At 40.3% G+C, this 23,452-nt stretch overlaps 2 protein-coding genes across 4 annotated transcripts in view; one reads left to right on the top strand and one right to left on the bottom strand.

Moving 5' to 3' along the window:
- Positions 1-19,091, bottom strand: part of si:dkeyp-97a10.2 (uncharacterized) — a 30,071-nt gene extending 10,980 nt beyond the window's left edge. The window contains exons 1-2 of one of the 3 annotated variants that reach the window (XM_067600872.1): positions 19,004-19,091; positions 18,090-18,240 (exon numbers count right to left, since the gene is read on the bottom strand). The gene's annotated coding sequence lies outside the window, so the exon portion shown is untranslated. Of the gene's footprint in view, positions 1-18,089; positions 18,243-19,003 lie in introns of those variants that run through there. The other 2 variants (XM_067600871.1, XM_067600873.1) reach the window with 2 other exon arrangements.
- si:dkeyp-97a10.3 (uncharacterized) lies at positions 254-14,095 on the top strand. Its single transcript, XM_067600868.1, has 9 exons — positions 254-365; positions 589-646; positions 5,494-5,841; positions 7,007-7,273; positions 8,548-8,835; positions 9,198-9,302; positions 9,495-9,556; positions 9,718-11,637; positions 12,043-14,095. The coding sequence occupies exons 2-9, from the start codon at positions 607-609 to the stop codon at positions 12,070-12,072; spliced, it is 3,060 nt and encodes a 1,019-aa protein (XP_067456969.1). The 5' UTR covers positions 254-365; positions 589-606; the 3' UTR covers positions 12,073-14,095.
- Positions 19,092-23,452: the final 4,361 nt, after the last annotated feature.

Raw genomic sequence — 23,452 nt, 5'->3', positions numbered from 1 at the left:
ACTTTATTAACCACGTTTTGGTTCTCAGACCTTCATCAGGCATAATTCATAAGGATGAAGGTCATCATGACATCTGTTAAATAAGTGAGTAAAAGAGTGCAGCATTCAGGCCTGTACTGGTTTTTCCTTTAATTTATCACCCGTCTATATATATATGTTATCATTGAACTTGACCAATAGTGACTTACCTACACGGTATCGGTCTATTGAAAATACTGGGCTGCTGGCCCTTTAAGAGAACAGGCGTGTCCCTGTCAGGTAATAGTGGATAAACAGGAAGAACACACATTAGTTAGCAAAACAAACTGATACTGAGTCTTATTCCAGTACAAAAATGATCACGAAGGCAGGGGCGAAGTACGTTGGTGAGTTTTAAACAGCTAACTCTTTATCACTGCTCAGGAGAGAGTGTTTATGTTTGTTTTTTTAATCAGGTATTAACTGAATTGAATGGCGTGCTATATAATAGCTAATAACAGGTATTCTCTTTTGTGTTGGAGAAATTCTGCTTTCAAAACTGTGTAAAAAATTGTCAGACTTAACAGAAGAAGTAATTGTGTATATTAAAAGAGTTTAATCTCTCTGCAGAGCGGCCTGACTGACGACATGAGACAACCTTTGCTCCTTATCAGTCTGTCACTGGCAGGTAAAACAATTTGCACTGACAGTTTCCTCTCCTCTTGCTCCGACAGTAATGTTCAAACGGTTCATACAGCTCACAAGAGCCTCTAAAGAGTATGCGTAGAGTCTGTACTGTGGGGGGGTCTTAAACCTGCGCGGCCGCATTCCCATCTGTGCACTGACTACTGAGTGACGTGATGCCTTCACGGACTCCTCCCAGGCTTCTACATCTGAGCTCTCATGCTTATTCAGAGTGACTGGGAGGCTATTCTTTCTATTCATGCATGACACTTGGTATTTTGCAGATGGGGATGGGCGATTTCACTGTTTTTACTGTATGGTTGTTATTCATGCATGAACAATAGGTCTACTACCAATACTGATACTTCGCTATTGTGTGGGAAAGTACACGTGACCCAAACTAGCTTGCATTCATCACAAAATAGTCAATATGAATGTGAATGAATGTGTTTGAATAAAAACAGACAAGATCATAGACTTTATAATTTCAAAAGATTTTTAAAAAAATCTGTTAAAGGCAACATAAATATGAATTTTCAAAGCTCCCTTCATCCCTTCTTAACTGAAAGCTTTAGAAAGATAAATTGAGGGAGAAAGCCTGTAATGTGGGTGTAAGATATTCTTGTGTCACTGGGGTCTGGTTATTGGCACATGCATAATTTAAAGGATAAATCTGTTGACATACTGCATTTTTCTTGCTATCATCAAATCCCATGCAAACACCAAATCTAACAATGAATTGATCCTACTAACAAGTATTATCTGAGCAGCCAAAGCCTGATATAGCTTATTCCTGTGTGCCATAGACCTCCTTTGTTTCCCCAAAATGATTAAAAACACATCCAGGAGCCACAGCGTTGCTCTGGGTGACATTTTTTCTCATGACAGCCACTGTAGTTTATTTTGAATCAATCCTAAATCTACTGTTCTGCTACTGTTAATACTCACTAGAACACTTAATGTGTATTACTCCACAGCTGAAAATAGTCCCTCAACAAATGCAGTTTACTTCTGTTTGTAACATTTGCTAAAAACAATAACCAGCTGAAAGACTGAAACTATGTATTTGTGACTTGTTTTTAATGACGTCTTCATTAGGAGCCAGTGGGCTTGAGGCTAAATTTCACACATTAAGTAGGAATGTCACATTAACTCAATGACAACAACATCACATACAGATGTGATTTTATGGTGGACTCTTGAGAGATTAGCCTTGAGCTGAAAGAGATCTAAATTAAGTATTGAGAGACGGTCTTTTCATTGCATGTGTCGACATCGAACAAAAATATAGAAGAATACCAGCCTTATCCTCAAAGTGTCTTTGAAGACCTTGCATAATGGCTGTGAAAGAAGTAGGGTATCTATTATTGTATCAAAGTCTCCCATCCAGAATTTTAGATTTCAGTGTTGGGTGAATAAAAATGAAAAAGATCAAGCAACAAAGATCTACTTTTGTTATTAGTAGCAAGACGAGCAAAGAAAATTAGCACCGGGAATGTAAATTATATTTTAATTTGTTCATTAACTAAGGCTTGTTGTTCATGCATGAAAGATAATAATTAAAGTAATAATCAGCAACATTTTCATATAATTAAATATTCATTTCGCTGCTGTCTATTGGAAATTGATATTGCGAAATTGTGACTCAACCTACACAATTCATAAATGCTTTTGCTTTTTCCGTTCTAAACGCCTGCGGTTTGGTGGATAGGATTCTGGCAAACGTTCTTTAAGCGTGCATAATATTTCTTTTACATTTCCAGAAACAGTGGTTGGTTTGGAATAAATAGAGGGAATGAACAGTTACACCCATGAGACCCGCCTACAGAAACTTAAAGTGCAGTATCATGGAAGTCACTGTTTAAAAAATAATTATATTTTACGGTGTGACAACGCTGTACTTAAGGTCTGGTTAGGCACAAAAACCACTTGGTTAGGGTTAGGGAGACAGCATGGTTTTGGTTAAAAACTGTCCCAACTCGTGGTTTAAAAAGTGTGGATGGAAGGGAAGGGAACAGTCGTCTCCTGCAGCAAAGTCCAGTTTCATCCAACCCACCACCTCCAATTATGGAAATTAATCTCTTTACATAGATGTCATTGGTCTCACAGCGTCTATTTCAGACGTTGTGCTAGTTCTACAGAAGTCTATCAAACTACAATGCACATTGAAAAATGACGCTAAAGGTGTAACCAGTGCGTTAAAATGTGACGCCAAGTAATCCTGACCAAGCGTCAGTATGTGATGAGTTGGGAGTGAGAACGGGCTGTAATATTTATGGTTTTGGATTCAGTTCAGATTTACAACAGTTGCTGACATGACTTCTTGGCTCTCTGCTATTGCTTATTCCAAGCATGTCTGTGACTAAATCACTTACATAGTTATATATCAGTTATATACTCATAAATTCATTGTGACTCAATAAATTTACCATCATACCATCATATCTGGAGCTATTTGAATTGCTTTTGTGACCTTGTAAAAACAATCCAACAGTACATGAACACATCGATACTGTTCTGAGTCACCCATGGGTGTTTCCTCCCTTCTGATTCATGACTCTTTATCTTTGTGTCTCTGTTGAAAAAAAAGCAACAAGGCTGCTGATATTTTTAATCGGGCACTGAAACACTGTTGTTGTCTTTAACAACTCAGTGTGAGAAGCTGAATGCAATCCATCTCGCTGTTGGCTCTTGTCATTTTATACTCTGCTCCCCTGTGAAAATTGTGTGAAGGCAGTCCAGCGAGACTGATCAGGACCATATTGATTTGATTCACTATAATTCATTGGCCAGAGCATTCTTGCGTGGTAGCTTTATACGCCAGTAAAAAGGGCATTGAAAATTCAGCCTGGGTTTCCCTGCCTGGGTCTGTAATACCAACACAAACAAGAGGGACTGGCAGCCAAACACAAAAACAAAGTGTTGGAGAACAATTTCTTTCCATCTCCACTCACATACAGAGTACAAACGGACAAACAGTATACAACAGTGAAATGCCTGAATGTGTAAAATCAATGATTCTTTACATAAGTGTTTTTGAAAGATTGCCTATGCACCAAGGATTCTTGAGAAGAGAGACAGCAAATATTTCGGCGCGGCTTACGTTAAGACGAGCTAACAAAAACACAAAATAGATGTTTAGCTTTGGATCACTCACAATCCAGAAAACATGGCGTGAAATCTACAAGGGACAAAGGAGTGTGTATCTTACTAATGGGTTTTTACCCCCTGAGCCAAGTCAGTGTGCATGTATAGATTTTGTTCTCTGCAGTGGTAAAAGGAAGTATTCAGATCCTTCTCTTAAGTAAAAGTACCAATACGTTACGTAAAAATACTCAATTGCAAGTAAAAGTTCTGCTTTCAAAATATTACTGAAGAAAATGTACAGACGTATTAGTAGACCCTGCACTTTACATATTATGTATAAAATTATTAGATTGTTAATTCTGATGCATCATCCTGGAAGCTGCAGTTGTAGCTGGTTTTAGCTACTTCATATACAGTTAGGTAGTTTAATCCAGTGGTTTCCAACCAAGTGTTGGGCCCCTAAAGCTTCACAAGATAAAGCGGATGGGTTGTGATCCTGAATATACTGTATTTGTTACTGCTGGGGCCATTTTTTTAAGCATATTTTGGCTGTGGTTGATCGGCTGAGACTGATACCAGCTAAGACATAGTGTGCGTGTGGTGCAGCAAGAGGTTAACTGAACCAGGTGCGACAAAGGAAAGAGACGCCGCAGAGAAACAGTTTTTCAACCGCATGCTTCTTAGTTTGATAATCTTTTATAACCGTTTTGTTGTTTTGATACTTTGAATTCATATGAATAATTTTCTTTAACTTACGTTAAGCTACTTTGATTTGAACTTGATGTAGATGCACATTTGCATAACATATTCAAACATCCATTCACCTCATCTGTACAATGAGAGGCCTACAGGCAAAATCATCTGATGGTAAGAAGATAAATGTGCATGTAGGAAGTCTGTGGCGTCTGACCGGCTTTATTTGAAAGTAGAAAGTCAGAACAGTTATTAATGGGGCAGGAAAGAAGAAAAAACTATTCTATTCATTTTTGAAAAATGATCCTCTTATCTTTGCTTTTTTGTCAAATATTAGATTATTTGACCTGTTTGGGTAACAGTCATTTAAGTAAAACCATCTGAGAAATTTAGAGAGGGAAAATACTTTGCTAAAAGCTCATAAACATCTGAAAAGTGACAATAAAGGGGCCCCAAGTAGACACTTTATTGTAAGGATTCACAAGCGAAACAGACCTCGGAACCACTTGTTTGATCTTTAACAATACACTGTATTTTATAAGCTCATCATATACTTTTTATGCAAAGTATTAGAGCCGCAAAATTTAGCAGATTCATTGATTAATCGATTGACAGAAAATTCAATTCAAAAATTTGAATATTTTTTGTTTTTTAGTCTTCTATGATAGTAAACTGTATGTCTGTGGGGTGGTCAGGTCAAAACAAGACATTTTAAGTTGCATCTTGGGCTTTGGGAAGTGGTGATCAACATTTTTGACCATTTTCTGACACTTTATATATAAAACAACTAATCGATTAGTTTAGAAAATAATCAACAGATTAATCAATAACGAAAATAATTGTTAGTTGCAGCCCTACAAAGTATGTGGCAACTTTACTGCAGGTAGTAAATTAGAGTAAAAAGTACAATATTTCTTTCTGTAATGTAGTGGAGTAGAAGTATAAAGTTGCATGGAATGGAAATGCTAAATAATACTGTAAGTATAAGATGCTCAAATTGTGTTTCAGTCCTTGAGTAAATGTTCACAGTTACTTTGCACCACTGCTTCTCTCCTTTTATTTTCTTTTTAGTCCTCTCTGCCAATGTGTTGGCGCAGGATCCTGTACAGATCGAGTTCCAGACAGACCCGTTGCTGGTTCAAACTGGTACTGATGTAGTGTTCACAGTGCTGACGGTGCCTGAGGTCCTATCCATGACATGGCAGTACCAAGGAGGAATCACCCTTGGATTGTTTGCCGGAGGAAGTGCAGTGGTTAACCCGGTGCCTCAGTTCCAGGGGAGGGTCTCTATCACTGCCACTCAGCTCCGAATTGGAGGTGCTCAGCTCCGAGATGCAGGGAACTACACGGTGGAGGTGATCCCCTCCGCTACAACAGGCCTGTCTACTAACTCCAGATCAGTACAGCTGAGAGTGTTTGGTAAGAAATAAAGAAGTGTGCCTGTAAGTTCACTGAACAGAGAAGAAGAGGAGAAGGGGAAGTAAAGGAAAGTAGGAGGGGTACTGGAGTGTGTGGGAGAAGGAGGTTTTCAAGGAAGCGCTAATGTTAAGGAGGAACAGAAGGGAGTAAAGAGAGAAGCTGGAGGATTTGGGGAGTAAGAGAATTAGTCTGGGAGGTATAATGAAATTAGTGACCCATAGTAGGCGAGGTAAAATTAATGAAAAATGAGGAGGGGATGAAGTTAGTGGCTCAGGGCTTTATGCTAATTAGAACTCATTTGATATGCAGCGCTCGTGCTCTTAGATGTTTGATACTGTACCAGTTTAAATGTAGCGTTACATTTACATACAGTACATACAGGATTTGCATTCATTTACATACAGTATTGTAATGGAACCTGAACAGCTGAGTGTCTCTTTATTTTGAGTCATAAGCCCACGCTGGAGGGATGACGTACAGTCTCTCTCATCCCTGTTATCACCGGCACTAATGGGGTGGCAGGGTGACCAAATTGTTAAAAGCACTAGTCTATTATTGCTGAAAGGTCACATCCTCCAAATGCACAACAGCGAGTTCATGTCATGCAGCAGCCGTGTTCTTGAGCATGCCTCTCAACCTCCTACATACTCACTCATAACTTACTCTGGAAATGAGAGCCAGATAAAATCCTAAAATACAAAATGCTGCTGCTGAGTCACAGGCGAGCGGAAACAAAAATGCGAGTGATTAGAGCTATCTGGTTGTTGTCTGACTGTTTTTGTTTGTTTGCTGTTGCTGTTGCCGCGGTTCTCTCTTAGTCACAGCCTCCTCCGTCCATACGCCCCCTCTTCTCCCTCTCCAATTATTTAACTTAGGCTGCCCGCCAAGAGGCATCTCAGCTAACACTCGTACCGTCTGCCCTCTTATTCAACATCTGTGCCTCTATCTGAATCCTGTCCCTTCTCGGCTCTCCCTTGCTTTGATTACAAATTATTCCCAACAGAAACATAAAACTGCACTCTATTGTTTTGTCACTCCAACTTTTGAAGTGAGCGCTCTCACACTCTGATGCTCTCTAGCTAATGGTGCCTTTAGAAATCTTTTCTGGATAATTCTGCTTTTGCAGCTCTTTGCAGAAATCTTTTATTTTTTACTGTCTCTGTAGATGCAGTGGCCGGGGTTAGTCTGTTTGTACCTTCAGTGGCTGTGGAGGGGAGAAATATCTCTCTGAGGTGTACATGGACGGCTGGGACAGAGATTACAGTCCAGTGGGGTAAAGGAGGCGAAACCATCACCGCCAACTCCAGGATCACCATCTCAGGTGGCTCGCTGGTCATCAACCCAGCCAGGCGGGCTGATACCGGGGAGTACACATGTACTGTCAGCAACCCTGTCAGTGCCCGCACCGCCACCCAGAGCCTCACTGTCTACTGTGAGTGTGCACTGATTGAAGTGGCAGCTAATCTGCTGTAGCCACTGCAAATAGCAGTAGCTTATCTGCGTATCCACATTGCACTGAATACAGTGTGCTGAATTGCACTCAGATACAGGACATTTCTCCATAAGCTTCTTGATTTGTCTTGATCATAGCCTTAATTCTGGTGTGACAGTCTCACGGTATTATCCCAACACTCCCAACATCACCCCAGTGGCACACTACAATATCCACAACATCCCTGTCTTCTAGCATCTAACACAGGTTTCTTTACTGAAATGAAACACACATCAGATCATGAGTGTTGGTAAATTCCATTGAGACTATTCATTCCACAGATATATGCACTGACGGACATGTAACGCACTTTAGTTTTGAGTCACCACTTCCTGTGTTCGTGCTAGACAGCAGACTTTATTTTAATCATGTAGAGTGAATAATCAATGTCATGTCAAAATCAGAGGGGATTTTGCAGTCCTGCTTTTAAATTAAGGCTTATAAAACTAGTGTTGGAAAATGTCCCTCACACCTTTCAAGGAGCTGAAGTGTCATCTTCAAATGGTGTGTTTTGTCCGGCGAACAATCCAAAACCCAGAAACATTTAATTTACGATGATATAAAAGAAGAAAAGAGCAGCATATTTTCACATTTGAAGAGCTGGAATTTTTAATCAAATTGATCACCATCTGTGCCGCTACCTGAATTAATCAAATATCAAAGGCTGTTGTTTGATTTAAAAAAAATTTTTTTTTGATCTACTAATCAGTTCAACAACTTATCTCTTCAGCACTTCAGAGACCTGTTGCACTACTTTTTTTTGCTGTATATAGCTTGAAATAAAAGTCAAGGTAAACTTTAAAGGTTAGTATGCAAATTCTAGTCTTACTAACAAACTATGTTGAACAGCAGGCTGCAGTAATTTGTCTGGGAAGTGTCTCCTCATTATGCAGTATTTTCTTTAGCCTCTGTGCAAGATTTTGAATGCATAATGCCCCTCACCTGCCAATCTGATTCACCTGTAACCATGACTTGTTGAGACACATGTTCATTCAAGAGGTGGCTGCTATTATGATCCCACCAGAAAGTCCTCTGTGCACTTCTTCATTAGCTGAGTGATATGGTGACAAGTTCAAAGTGCTTTAGCCAGACTTTTCTTACTTTTAATTTGGTGAATGTATCCCAAAATTAATAAACAGATTAATCTTTCTTGCACTTTTGAACCAAAAGTTTGTGATGCTGATAACAATGTCCTCTGATCATCACCAAACCAGATGGCCCTGACACCCCTGTACTTACCAAGGAAACCCCAAAAAATTGCATAGGAGGCGGTGATGTTTTGGCGGGAGGGACGGTGCGTCTCACCTGTTTGTCTGACTCACTGCCCCCTGCCCTCTTCTCATGGCAACGTGATGGGCAACCAGTCACATCTGGCCAGCCAGACAGCGGAGTGCTCAGCCTTCAGACTTTCTCGTCTAATGAGAGCGGCCGATATGTCTGCACGGCCAGAAACGGCATCACTGGGGGCACCTCGGAGCAGGGGACAGACTTGGCCATCGTAGGTGAGTTATGGTGGACGTTGACCTCTCAGTGACTGATAATGATGACGGTTAGTTTTGGACTCGGTTCCTGTATCTGTCTTTGCGACAGGAGAGGGACAGAATGTGTCCTGGGAGATTGATCTGGTGAGAATGTGGTCAAAGTCATTCAGTGACTTTCACATACACACACATACACACTCTCTTCTCCCTTTATTTTCATTTCTTTCCCCCTCTGTCTCTTTCTCTGCTATTACTTTGTCATCCTTTTATAGAATCTTCTCCTCCTCTCCTTTCTTTTTTCTTTTCCTCCTCAAGTCTGTCTAAACTCTAGACTCATTATCGTTATCAGTTCTCCTAGTTTGACAGCATTCTTTCTATTTCAGACATATGTCTTAATGCAGGAGAAGTGGTGGGGATTGTGATTGGCTGTTTGCTGCTGATCATAATCATCGCGCTCCTCATCTTCTGTCTTGTGCGAAGGAGGAGGGGTAAGTCTGTGTATGTGATTGTGGACATTTTGTTTGTCCACTTCTTATTTATTTCTTAGCATAGTTCTATTTTGCCAAGACACGCTTTGAAAAATGCTTTTTGATGCTGTCTGTGTCAGTCTAGCCTTTACATAAGAGCTCTGGTGTGTTTTCTTGCACTGAAGTGATATTTCTTTATTTCTATTATTACAGAACAGCCAAGACAAAGGGATACTGTGGTAGTGCAGAAGACCAATACAAATCCCAGGCCTATAGTAAGCCACTGTAAAGTTTATATATGATTCACTATTGATTTTGTCTTTAGCTTGTCCATGTGATGGTGCTAAACGGCTTTTCACAAATTAACCCCCTAATTCTATCTTTGTTTTGCTGTCTCTTCTCTCCCTCCCTTCATTTTTCATCTGCTCCCATTAAGCCCTCTGATCCACAACCTAATGGTGCAAGGGAATTGGGCCAAGGTCTCCACCCCCCTCTCCATCACCTTAACACACACACGCGCCACCCTGACCACTTATACACAGGCCTGCGTGAAAGCCCTGGCAACCCACAGACACTGCCGACGAACGGCATGCATAACTCTGACACGCACCAACACAATGGTCGTACCCACACAAATAGCCTCCTACACAATGCTATTCAGAACACCAATTCATACCCACACAATGGCATTGACAACCCGGCTTTCACACACACTGAGGCTCAGAACGCAAACATGCTCACAAACACACAGCAGCAAAACCCTAACATTCTCATACAGGCTGGCACTGCCCAGGGCGGCGCCCAGCCACCGGCAGTCCACGTCAGCCTCAACACGCTGCCACAAACTGCCGAGCAAAACAACAATGCACAAATGCCCACCATTCATGTCAATCTAAACTCATTCTCAACCAATGGCCAACAGACTCAGCAGGACAGCTCATTTCCTTTTACCGCTACAGCCAATAATAATGCTTCACAAACCCAACAAAACCTGACACAAACAGGGCAATCAAATCCTAGAATGCAAAGTGGGCAGTCCTATCCGAGTGACACCCGGCCGAATAACCACATAGACACAGGTCATCGAGCTCAGGCTGAACCAATCCCAACGGGATACACACACTATAACATTAACAACACCGCTCAGCGAAATGCGAACACACAGACCTACCAGCAGGATCCAGAGCATCATAACAGGTCTGATAGAAACTCACAGAGACATGATGCAGCTGCCAACTCCTCCCGTCGACAGATGCCATGGGATCGCCTCAGAGGGACACCAGCATATCCCAGCGGCACGCTTCAAAGAGGACAGACATCACCTGAATTCACCTCTTCCACTACAGACTATACTTACTATCCTCCTGTGCATGAGGCTAACAGATCTCAGCCTCAAACTCAAAGCCAAACCACTTCCCGGAGCAGACCTCCAACCAGACAAGATACACTAACACTGGACAGACAGACGAGGAACCGCTCAGCCGATCTAGGAAGCCCATACACTCTTAGAGTGCCACAGCTTGAGCCTGATAACCACACACATAGAAGCCCCCACACACAAAGAGAGCGTGCTCAGCAAGACATCAGAGGTCCGCCTGGTAGCCAGACTGCCCACAGGCAAGAAGCCACACACAGCAGTAACCCTCAGGCACTGCCTCTCATGAGCCAGCAGGCCTCTGTTGGCCGCTCTGCTGTGTCACAAGGACCCACGACACAACAGGGTGCAGATACAAGAGCTTTGGCTGATCCTAATCACCTTCCACAGGCACACATGGCCCAGCAACACAGAGCAGCACCAATCCAAAAAACACCACAAGGTCTAGGCACACAGACACAGCCTGTCATACATGGTGCCAGTCATCCTCGCCAAGGAGGCACTGCTCCAGTCCTGCACCCATCTGCCCAGCCTAATCCTAGTAACTTAACCCGGGCTACACTTAAAGCACACACGGACAGGGCTCAAATATTTCAGAACCGGAAACAACAGACTCAGGCTGCCCTGCTTCACCCTGGACAGCAGGCTCAAGCTCCTGCTGCTGGAGCTCAGCACCCACCAACTCTGCCTCCTGTTATCCCCCTTGCACAGTTCCGAACCCTCCCCAAAGAGCGCACCCAGCACAAATCCCCAACTAGGGGCCCTCAGCCCCCCAGACCCCCTGTTAATATACCCGTGGCTCAACGACACCTACAAGTACAACAGCGGTCCAATGTGCAGCGCCATCCTGCCACGATGCCCGTCAACCGTCATCACCATCATGGTAACGGCCACGTGCATGCCACTGCACACCGGCATCCCCATGCCCATGCCCATGCCCGAGGTCATGGGAACACTGCCCACTTCACCCACTCATGGCAGGTGAGTGAGACACAGCATGATAGTTTGAAACTGCAGCCAACAGATGCCATATGTTTATTGATAGTACAGATTTCCAGCACATGGCTCTCTCCGATTGTACTTAGAGCTGTCATATCATGTCATACTTCCATGCTGTACTTGTGTACAGCGTTATAGACCCACTTCTACCTGCGCTGTCTACTTCATAGTTTGTGGCTGTGTCTGTTCTTGAAGGAAGCTTGACAGCAGCTTTAAGGGAATGTTGCATTTTTACGATTGACAGTCCTCTGGATGCCATGAAAACGTATTTAGTCTTGAGTGTTTGTGACACAGTGGCAGTTTTTAGAAGTAGCATTGTGTGTCAGAGGTTCTGCTTCTTCTTCTGCATGACATGTTGGCAATGAAGGGCTTGTTGTGTCTCTCCAGCAACAGGCTCACAGAGGGAGACCAAGATGATGACAGATGTCAGCATACTACACTCTACAACTGTCCCGTATCCACTGACACAAACAAACAGCTGACAGACGTGATCCAATAAACCACCAAGCAAGACTGACTGCACAAGGTTCTGCACTCAAGCTGTCATAACCTGGTATCTCAGTACTAAAGTCAGTTTTTTTTAATAATAGAAATGAACACATCTCCCATCGGGATGATAAAACCTAACTTTATTGAAGAAAGTCCTACTTTCTTAGAAACAAAAGACAAAATCTCTTGAAGTACGAGACTTAATTTACCCTTTTTAAGATGCTGTCATGAGAAATTTATTAAATTAAGTAAAATATACGAAAAGGTTTTCATACAAAATGTTTCCCCATCAGCAACCCTCCTCTCCAAACACACACACACACACACGCTGTTTCCCAGACCCTCATGTAGTATTGTTGTATTTTGACTTTGGGAGCACTGGTCATGCATCAAACTTTGCCAAGAGCCTCCTCAGAGCAGACAAGTTCAGTGATCCATAGCTCCTGACCAAGCTTACATCCCCTCATCCATTCATCATCAAAACTGAACAACACTACCTTGGCCAAATGCACTTGAGGTGTTTGTATGAATATATTAGACATTTAAGAAGATCTAATAGTGACAGATGGTAAATGAGAAGAGACCCTGCACGAGATGGACTTAGCCCCTGGGAACGGTGACAATTATGAAAGAAGAAATTAGCTGTAGGGGTGGTCTTGATGTACATGGAACTATTTATTTTGTGCATTCTGTTTACAGATGCCTCTCATGACACTTCTCAATTAAGGGGATTCGCCTCAGTGGAGCTCGAAAGCAATGCTCAGCTAACTATGAAGGGGACCCCACGAATGGATGGGCGCTTATTAATTAAATGCTTTTATGTGACTTAAATGAGTTGGAAAATAATCACACCCGTGCATGAATGAGGTCAGCACAAAGACCTGAGCTGCCACGCTTTCTGCTGAAAAAGCATAGTGTAACAATTTACTGTCTGCGCTGGGTCATGGACAGCACATTAAAAATGATGGAATGTCATTATTACTTTAACATATTATGTATTTATTGGTTTTATATTGTTTTTAGTTTTTAAACTCAGGGATGTACTTGTAAAGTTGATTATTTAAGTTGTACTGATTGATATCATTGCCATTAATTATCAAGTGTACCCAGAATCCATATATGATATTCTGTATTGCTCTTATTGTCAACAAATACAACCAATTATGAATTAATGTTTCAAAAAAATGTTGTCTGTGTAGCCAAAACCTGATATATCTTATATCTCTGTGCCATAAACCTCCATTGTTGTCCAAAAGTATTAAAAACTCATCAGCGAGTCACACTGTTGAACAGGATGACATGTTCCCTTATTACGATAAACATGAGCACTGTAGTTTATTTTGAGTCTAACATAGACAGTCATCGTGCTGTAAATACTCACTAGCCACCAAATGTGTATTAATCCTCCACCGCAAATAGTTCCCCAAACTAATGCACTATTTACTCTTGTCTGAGTAATGTTTTCTAAAAACTACCCTGTTCGAAAATTATTTGGCCTTTTAGAAAATTAAACTTATATATTTGTGACCTTTACCAAAGACTTATGGCTTATTGGGAACAAATGGGCTTGGGGAGAATGCTGCAGACAAGATAGGGAAGTTGGAAAGTATTAGGAGACATTCTAACTTTTTTTTTTAGTAAGTTGAGAATAAGAGAAATACAGACTAGCACCAGCTTTATATAAACATCCAAAGTTGGAAACAAATAGAAAAAATACACAGCTCATCGAACAACAAAAACATCTGGAGCAAGAGGTTACTTTACCGCTTTTGGAAAATGAATGCTTGTAAATACAGTGGTTTATACAGATGTTGAATATTCATGTCAGAATGTACAAGTACAGTATTTATCTTTGCTCTGCAGGAAGGATCTGTAAATTTTTTGGGCTCTATGAATTGTTCAAATACCCTTTAATGTTATTAATAACAATAAAGAATTGTTGCTCTTTTCATATGGAGTCTACTGGTGAACAGATTCGGTGCATTGGCTGTCCTATTTTCATCACATCAGAGATCACTTGTTGACTACTCACAGCAGAATGCACAATGAGGATTTTATTAAAGCTCTACTATTTCAAAATGAATACAATCCACCAAACAGGAGGATCTTTTGATTTTCAGTACAATACATCTTCACACACGTTGACAGTAAATCAGACCACAAAAGCACCTATTTATTTTGGTGTTCCTCTGAATCACAGAACTGTTTGCAGTCTGAGCATATTTCTGCTCACTGTCTATAGTGCTAATTATGCATGGTGCCTGTGTACACCGGGTGCTGTTGTTGATTCTATTCAGATAAATCTGTTCCTTCGGCTTGTTGTGGAGGTGCAGAGCGTGTATTTGGATCACAGCTCCATGGATCACAGCTCCATCAGTCTCCCAATCCCCTGCTCCCACTTGTACGTCACCTCTGATGAACAGTCCTGCTGCTCACTATTGAAGACACTTCACGGTAGTCTAGCACTGTAATGAGTGGAGATGGAGTGCATTTGAGTACCTGGTACTAGAAAAGGTTACAGCATTGCCTACCATTTCACAAATGCAATACTTTGTATACTATATTGTGTCTGCCGTCTTTGGAGTGAAGTGTGTTGTTTATGGTCTAAACGAGTGAAATTACAAGGCACTCTGTAGTCTTGAAACACACACAGTAAACCTCAAACGCTGATGCGGCCACCTTCTCTTGGCCAATTTGCATGTAAATCTGCTCGTGTTGTTTAATTTACCGTGATTTACTGTGACCGCTGCAAGTAATTGTAATTGTTTACGCATCCCTTTGGGGGCATAAATTAAAAGCAAACATAACTCAAGTGTGCTGGGTGCAAATAGGGCATTTTTTTTTGTATTGATGAATGCTTGTTTTGGTATGTGTGTGTGTGTGTGTGTCAAACTGCAGCAGTGAGCTTTCCTGACTCGAGTGTGGATGGAGCCTGTGTTGATTTTACTCAGGAGACTGCAGTAGATTTGCGCAGAAAAACGTAATACCACAAGATGGCCAATGTAATCCTAATCCAATTTTAATTTAAATTCAGTCTGGCTCAGCAGCCATACATATTTTTTTGTAGATCTGATGGCATTTCACAGTTTGAAATGACATGGGAGATGCCATACGGTACAATTATTTAACATCTCCTAGTGAATACAAATTTATGATGGTGCCGTTCTTTTTGCTCACTGTGGTGATGACAGTTTTTCTCCACAACAAGGGAAAAGAAAGGGGTCAGGCATGATAGCCCTCATAAGTCCATATCATCACAGAAATGAACTGCAATGTCCTTTGAGATGTGTGTGTGTGTGTGCATCCCTGTCAAAGTGTCCTTGTGCAACCCCCGCTGTAAACGCTAGGTGAGGTGACACATGTCTCACTCTGTGCACTGACCCCCTTTAGCGAAATGGCACATGAATATGAGCCTCAGAGGGATATGAAATGAAACAAATTTATGATTAAACTTCGGACTAACCCCCCCCACCCCCCACTCCCTCAAAAAAACTCCACATTTTACAGCATGACAGCATAACCCTGAATTTATAGCTCCAGTCTGTGCCACAGTTATCCGTTCAGTCAAAGTGTCCTTGAGCAGGACAGTGAATCCCCAACAGTTCACTAACTGAAAATCGCTCTAGATGGGGGTGTCTAAAATGTAAATCATAAGCTGAAACTGCACTGTGGCAGCCACAGACTCCATGCCTCATCGTCCCACAAGGGGGAGCCATGTGAGAGGACTTTTGAGGTTATCTATTGATCACCATTTTTTTTCCTCCTCAGGGCCCTCACCATCTGTGCAAGTATGATGGTGGGTGCTGAAATTAAAATACAAGCCATAGGCAAAGTTATTCTTGCCTGTAGTCCAGCACACACATACACACAAAAAGCAACAAGGAAATCCTCAGTTGTCACACGCTTATTTATAGATGCTTAAAGGTGAACTGCTGCCTTCGGGGATACATATCAAACACAATAACTTCAAAGACTTTTGTGTTTTATCATAATCTTTTGTTGATTCAATTGAAGGTATCATGTTTTTCTTATTTCCATGCTTTCTCTTTCAAATAATGGCAGTTTCGGTCTTGCTGAGATTTTCAGTAAGGTAAATCAGAAGCAAACCAGAGGAAGGCTTGTAAAAATTCAACATTTGAACATAGAACTTTGATATCCTCTGTGGGATTGAAAAGAACAATGAAGAAAAAGCCAATTCGTCACAGATACTGGACTGTAAGTATGTTGTGAAATTTACACATGGTTTCCTTGGTTAAGAAACAGAAATGTCAGGTTAGAAATGACTAGGCATTTTACCAGTTGGCTGCTGTGAAAGACTAACTAATACTGAAACTATCAATGATAGAGGTCACACCCGCTTACAATTAAACTAACATTCACAATTTCCAAGTATTTCAAAGGAAACAGCTTGACAGATGAAGACAGAATCCACAAAAATAAGTGCCCAGAAGATAGCAAACAGGCATCTTTTGTTTGAACTTGCAGTGCAGATATTTCCTCTCATAACTAAGCCATGTGTTGCAGGAAAAAAAAAAAAATCTAACGTCAGCAGAAAAAAAGAAAGATGATGGTACAAAACAGAACAGATGCACAAGTCACTATAAATATATGTAAGCCAAGAACAGAGAGGAACGGCAACATCACAGTTAAATGCAGTTACAGAAGGCATTTCATTTAGTGCTATTTGGTCCACTATCTGTGTACTGCAGCTATGTCTAAATCGTACTTGTTTTCTAATGACATGAACAGATTATTTTATGACTCTTAAGGCTTAACATAGACATATAACATTTCTAGAAGGAATTAGGGCTGTCACAGAGGAGATTACTCTGAAAAACAAGTTGATGGGTGTTACAATTCTGTTAGATCCTCATTTAAAGTGAGCTATGTAACGTTTACTGAACAGCTGCCACTGTGGTTACAAGTGACATTTACAAGATAATGGCAAATACCAAAAACGTAGTGTATTAGCAGCACAACTACAGCAATATCAATCTAAACGTTTGCTAACATTAGCCACCATAAGCTAATGGTCGTACCAGACCAAGTAAGGTGGCGTTCAGATTGATCTTAGCATAACATAGTACCAATCAAAAAGGTTGAACCAGGCTCAACTTTTGCTGCAACCATAGACTGTATACAAAGATGGATGTAGCGAGGTGTGATGTCACCCACTGGTTTGCATTGGAGTCAGTTTGAAGCCCAGAGTTGCCATCTTTTCCGTTTGGAGCTAGGACCCTCCAAATGAGGAGTTCAGGGTGTTGCCTTTCACGCTCGTGTGGAAATTTACCGACCAACACCATAATGACTTGTTGAAAAAATGTATCGACTTAGTATTTAATGAGAGAAGTTGACACTTTTTGAATGGGAGTCAATTGGAGCCACGAAGCCAGCATCTAGTGGATGTTGATGGTATTGCACTTAAAGCTACTTCCACATTGGCTTCAGCCTCCAGCCGTGGTGGTTGCCACTTGACTCCAACATAATGTCATCCAACAAGGCATTGCATTGGCCAATAACATAAATTCACATTCCTAGTAGATTACTTCATACTCAGTAGCCGTTCAGTGTTTTGGCATCTGATAAGCCTTTAAATGCATCAATCTATAGCTCCAACTGGACTTTCTGGATTGTATTTTATTGTCTCACCGGTACCTTAAACAACATGCCCCCACCAATGCAGCCCCTCACACTGTTTTAATGCAGGGCTGATTTTGGTCTGAATGGGTGGAGCAGCAAAACCCCTGAGTGTATTGCCTTGAGCAAGAGTGTGTTTTATTGCTGACAAATTCAACTTCCCCTTTGAAAGAACAGTTAAAAAGCCACACAGTGTCATTTTAAGGTCAGGGAATTAATGCACAACACACTCCAGTGTACGGTATAGCCGTGTGCAGGTTCTACATTACACCAAACATCACTAAAAGCTATTTAAAGAACTCACACACCTTTTAAGTAGAGAAGAGATTCAAATATCCCGACATACCAACCAGCAGTGACAGAGATCAGAGGATGATTCCCAGAAGCAGTTCTGCAGCCACGGTGTTGGCCAAACTTCTCAGATGAGTTTCCATAAGCAAAAATGTGTCTTTCTGTGTGCTGCCAACAATTATGTTAGAGGATGAAGAAAAAAAGAGAGAGTTGTAAATATCAATTCAAAGAGTCAGGGTGAGGTAGGGTGCTGCATGTGGTAGTAAAAGCCTGATTAAACAGGCAGGCAGCTTTCTTCCTACGTGACATGTCTGCAGGGAAGACCCACATACCTTTTTATCATCAGGCTGTCAGCAGAGCTTTTAATACCCTGCCGGACAGCAGCTATACTCTGCTAGTAACTTGACTTATATTTGCATGACACCAGCTGCATAGACTCACTCCTGGTTTATGTTTCTGGCCTACTTTCTTGTGACTGACTTGCAGAGCACACACAACCAAAAATACTATAATTCAGATTCCAGATTAACGACCTTTCATTCTTCAGGTGTTTGTTATATCCGGGCTGAAAACAGCAGGGATCCCTCAGATTTGCTTATCAAAGAGTTGTGACAGAGATACACACTGAATGTAGTCAACCAAAGGGAGGAGCTTTACTGCTGAACAATGAACTACTGTGAAACTGCAGCAATATCTGCACAGAAATAATATGCTGCCATTTTACATGCTGTAGACTATGTATGAACACAGTATGTGATTGATGCCACTGTTTCTAAATAACTTCAAGTGCATCTCCAAATTAGGTTGAGAAAATTCTCCACCTTTTTAATCTAAGTTAAAAAGCAGTTGATTTGCTAAAAATGCATTGTCACAAAGCTGGAAACAGTCTTTCTTAGCCAATAAGAAGATTGTGGAGATGCATGTTTCTCACCCGTCATCCATGCTAATACAGATATCCGTAATTTGTCATCAGCCGATGGTAATGATTAGGATCTTGTCTACATGGTGAATCCTCATTAAATACAGGTTGTGGCCTGTGTGTGTGTGTGTGTGTGTGTGTGTGTGTGTTATTTGATATAGTGTGTTATTTGTTGCCTTACTTATTTGGTCTCAGTCCGGCTACTTTAAAATTCTAAATATATTTTACACCCACAGGGGGAATCGAGAATGGTTTATATTGACAGATCAGACAACTGTAATGAAGTTGTCCCCATTTAGCAATTCATTAAACATTTCTGAATGCAATATCAAGTCCAGTCAAATTTATTTGCATAGTCAGAGTTGGAGTCTAGAAGGACTTCAGGATTTTAGCACTATAAATCAAAATGAAAGATTAAGTTAACACTTTACTTTAACCCCTTTATTCAGCATTTATAAACACCAAAGTACATCTTCATAACTGAAAGGGTGCATTGAACTTACAGTATGAAGTATTTATAAATGTGCCTTCACTCTCCATAACAACTGAGCAAATCCCGTCTGCAGATGAAGGCCATGAGAAGTGAAAGCTCAGGAATAAACCTATTTATTTTTGTCAAGCTAAACTTGAACTTGAAGCTCCACATGAAATGTCTTCATGAATTTTGAACATATTTATAAACAGTTTAAAATCTGCCTGTGAGTGACGTGCACAGTTAATAACATGTTTGTTCATGCGTCATCAATTATTAAATACTTCAGCCACGTCATTTTGACTTTATGGTTCATTAACTGTTCATACACCATTTATAAATGCTTCAGAGGAGAAATTAGAGTTCTACACAAATACATTATGAATCACTTCAAAATGTTGTACTGTCTGCTTACAGCTAAATTCTAGTGTTAAGAATCAGGAATTGAACGTGGGTTAATACTGCTGAAACGATAAGCTGATCACACGAAAGCCGAAAAACTTAATTTTGAGATTCCATTAATTGTTTCAGTCACAAATTAAATAAACTACTAAATCATTTGCTGTTGTCATTTTCATTTGTAAAATTATTATTATTTTTTTTGTCAGACTCACTTTCGGCTCTGCTAATTCATGATGTGCTTTATTACTTTTGGCATTTAAGACTAAATGATTCATCAGGAAAAAAATTGATAACGAAAACAATCACTGGTATCAGACCTTGTGAGTATATACCAGCATGTTTCTGCTTATTTTCTCTTGACTTTCTGTTGCAAAATGTGGCCCAGAGAGCCCCTGACTATCTCTGCCTTTCAAAATGCCACCGTTGGGCCACGTGACCTCATGTTAAGCAAGCCTCTGGGGGAGTTAACAATGACATTTACAACATTTTTGGCAGGGTTCACTTGTATAAAATTGCTCGCTATGATATATTTTTGAACAGCTTTTGATAAGGACAACATTTTTTAGGGGATGTTGAAGGTCTATAGGAAATGACATTTTTGCTGACCTAAAAAAAAGTTCTGTTTATCCTATCAGCCTTTTACATATCTTCAGAATAAGAATAAGCAAAAACGCTTTAAAGCTGGAAACACTGTTATTTTTCATCCATCTATCTGTTCTACATGGCAAAGATTTAAGTCCTATAAGTCTGAATCTTTACTTGGCATTATGTAATTTCTGATTTCTGATTCTTACAGATAAAATTGTAAATATAGTTGGCACTGTGAGTACTAATGTTTCCATGTGGATATTTTGATTTTGGAGTCCTTAGTATATTTATTTTAAGCCCTGAAAAGCCCTGAAAAGGCTCTGAATCCTATTTTCTCACTCATTCTTTTTAGAATTTGGGTTCTGCATCAACAGGACCCCAAACAACTATTTTCTTTTAAAGAACAATTATATTATTCTACATGAGTGATTTCTGTATTTGTGTTGTTGTCTGTGGTCTTCTCACTGGTTCGAATGGGGTGAGCCTATTTAGGAAAAGGTGACGTCAAGTGTGGTTTTCTCAGAGCACTTTGATGTTGATCAAAGTTTTGGGGCAAAGTTCATGCTTGCTTAACTGGAACAACGAGCTCAATATTATGGAAAGGTGCACAGTATACACGACAACTTGGTTTGGTTTGCGTCATCAGTAAAACACATTAAGCTACAGTATTATTTGATAAGGACAACATTTTTTAGAAGATGTTGAGGGTCTTTAGGAAATGACATTTTTGCTGACCTAAAAAAAAGTTCTGTTTATCCTATCAGCCTTTTACATATCTTCAAAGAATAAGCAAAAACGCTTTAAAGCTGGAAACACTGTAATGCATGTTATTTTTCATCCATCTATCTGTTCTACATGGCAAAGATTTAAGTCCTATAAGTCTGAATCTTTACTTGGCATTATGTAATTTCTGTTACAGATAAAATTGTAAATATAGTTGGCACTGTGAGTACTAATGTTTCCATGTGGATATTTTGATTTTGGAGTCCTCAGTATATTTATTTTAAGCCCTGAAAAGGCTCTGAATCCTATTTTCTCACTCATTCTTTTTAGAATTTGGGTTCTGCATCAACAAGACACCAAACAACCATTTTCTTTTAAAGAACAATTATATTATTCTACATGAGTGATTTCTGTATTTGTGTTGTTGTCTGTGGTCTTCTCACTGGTTCGAATGGGGTGAGCCTATTTAGAAAAAGGTGACGTCAAGTGTGGTTTTCTCAGAACACTTTGATGTTGATCAAAGTTTTGGGGGAAAATTCATGCTTGCTTAAGTGGAACAACAAGCTCAATATTACGGAAAGGTGCACAGTATACACGGCAACTTGGTTTGGTTTGCGTCATCAGTAAAACACATTAAGCTACAGTATTATTTTCTCCTTAGACCTTTTGAATGATAAATTATTTTATGTCTAAATTTGTGTTTAAATAAACAAACATATTGTTTTTTTTGTATTGGACTCTTTTTAGTGTGGAGCCAGTGCAATAAAGACAATAAAATAACTGAAAATTATTAAGGCATTCCTCAACTATATACTGAAATCCCTTTCTTTAGTGATTTTTTTTCTTTTTCAGTCCACTCACCTTTTGGTAATGTCTTGTAAGAAAGGAAATCAAGAAGAGCAATTATTGGTATTAGAGCTACTTATTTTAGAGTGTCAGTGTGAGGTCATTAGCAGCTGGCTTCTCATCTAAATGCTCCCAAATGTTAGCAAAGGTTACCATCATTAAAATTTAATCTCACCTTAACATGGAACCGCACTCGCTTTCACACTCTTCCCTATTACACCACTAAGATATTAAAGATGTGTATTCTGTACATCTATTGAGCAATTTCAGACTGTAATCACGACGAGTAGCGGCTTTCAAGTTTCATCGACCTCCAAGAATGAGTGTGATGCCTCTGTCGCATGGCTCTGGTCCAAGTGGGGGCTCCTTTTATCTCGCCAATCACCCGATGTTTGACAAAACCATTGATTCGACTCTCTTTTGCTCCCATAATGAGATGCATTTTAAGTGCTATGCTTTTTGATCTTTCAAGACATTTTTATCTCCACAAAATCTAAGCTCCTGGTCTGAGTATCAGCAGCTTTTCAACATCTAGTCCTTCCATCAGCTCAGTGCCATATACAGTAAGCTATTCACCACTTTCTCCAGTGGTACAATAAAAACTAAACTCTCTTTATTGGCGCTGAAGTGACTAAAAGTATTTTGTATTCAAGACCTTGAACAATGGCTGATTAATTGAGACAGGTTTTGTATGAAAGCCACAACTAAAAAAAAATATGGTATTCAAGTATGTAATTGTATTGTAGATAAAAAGCAGACAAATAATGGAGGCCAGTTTTCAAATAAAGGCTATATAATAGATGGGCGAGCACAAAGCACAGTTCAACAAGCCTTGTAAATAATCAACAAGCCGTTTCCTGTTGTGCATATTCATCATTTTCAGGCTCATAATGAAGTGCCGATGACGTGAGAGCATGATTGCTTAGGAACCTCAAACATTAATGCTGTATGCCGCAGTGATCTCTGACCACTTTCAAAGCACATCCATACATCCAGCAGCCTCAATATCAGCTTTGCTTTTACAACCACTTCGTGAGTTCCCAGCAACACCTGATAACCCAATAAACAGTCCATTGTACAGGTGTGTGACTTGGCCTCGTTCCCAGTCGTGGGAGAAGTTGATCACAAGCTTTAAAGTTACACTGAAACGTAGTTTGTTTACAAGACTACGCCAGTGTATCGCCACATGTTGTCGGCTGAAATATTAATTGCACGCATTGGCAATGAGAGCACACTGCAGAGCACTTTGAAATGAGACTACAGGAGAGTTTCCTTTTTGGTATTTCTCTATAAAAAGAATTTATATGATCGTTATAAAACTGATTAGTTGTTATGGGCGGGGTGCCAAGGGCTGAAAATCTATTTTGCCTCCACGGCTTTTAAAATGTCGTCTATTTTTCCTCGCAGATTTCTGTCCCCCAACAGTTGTT

This window comes from Thunnus thynnus, chromosome 10 (assembly GCF_963924715.1).
Source record: "Thunnus thynnus chromosome 10, fThuThy2.1, whole genome shotgun sequence".
In the NCBI taxonomy this organism is placed as follows: domain Eukaryota; kingdom Metazoa; phylum Chordata; class Actinopteri; order Scombriformes; family Scombridae; genus Thunnus; species Thunnus thynnus.
Note: the sequence above shows the minus strand (reverse complement) of the source record. Positions and strands in the feature narration are given on the sequence as shown.

Bases quoted from the DNA above. Each gene is read 5' to 3' on its own strand.
- si:dkeyp-97a10.3 (XM_067600868.1), top strand. From the start codon at position 607: ATGAGACAACCTTTGCTCCTTATCAGTCTGTCACTGGCAG. The intron at 647-5,493 runs GTAAAACAATTT...TTTTCTTTTTAG, and splicing joins TATCAGTCTGTCACTGGCAG to TCCTCTCTGCCAATGTGTTG. The intron at 11,638-12,042 runs GTGAGTGAGACA...GTGTCTCTCCAG, and splicing joins ACTTCACCCACTCATGGCAG to CAACAGGCTCACAGAGGGAG.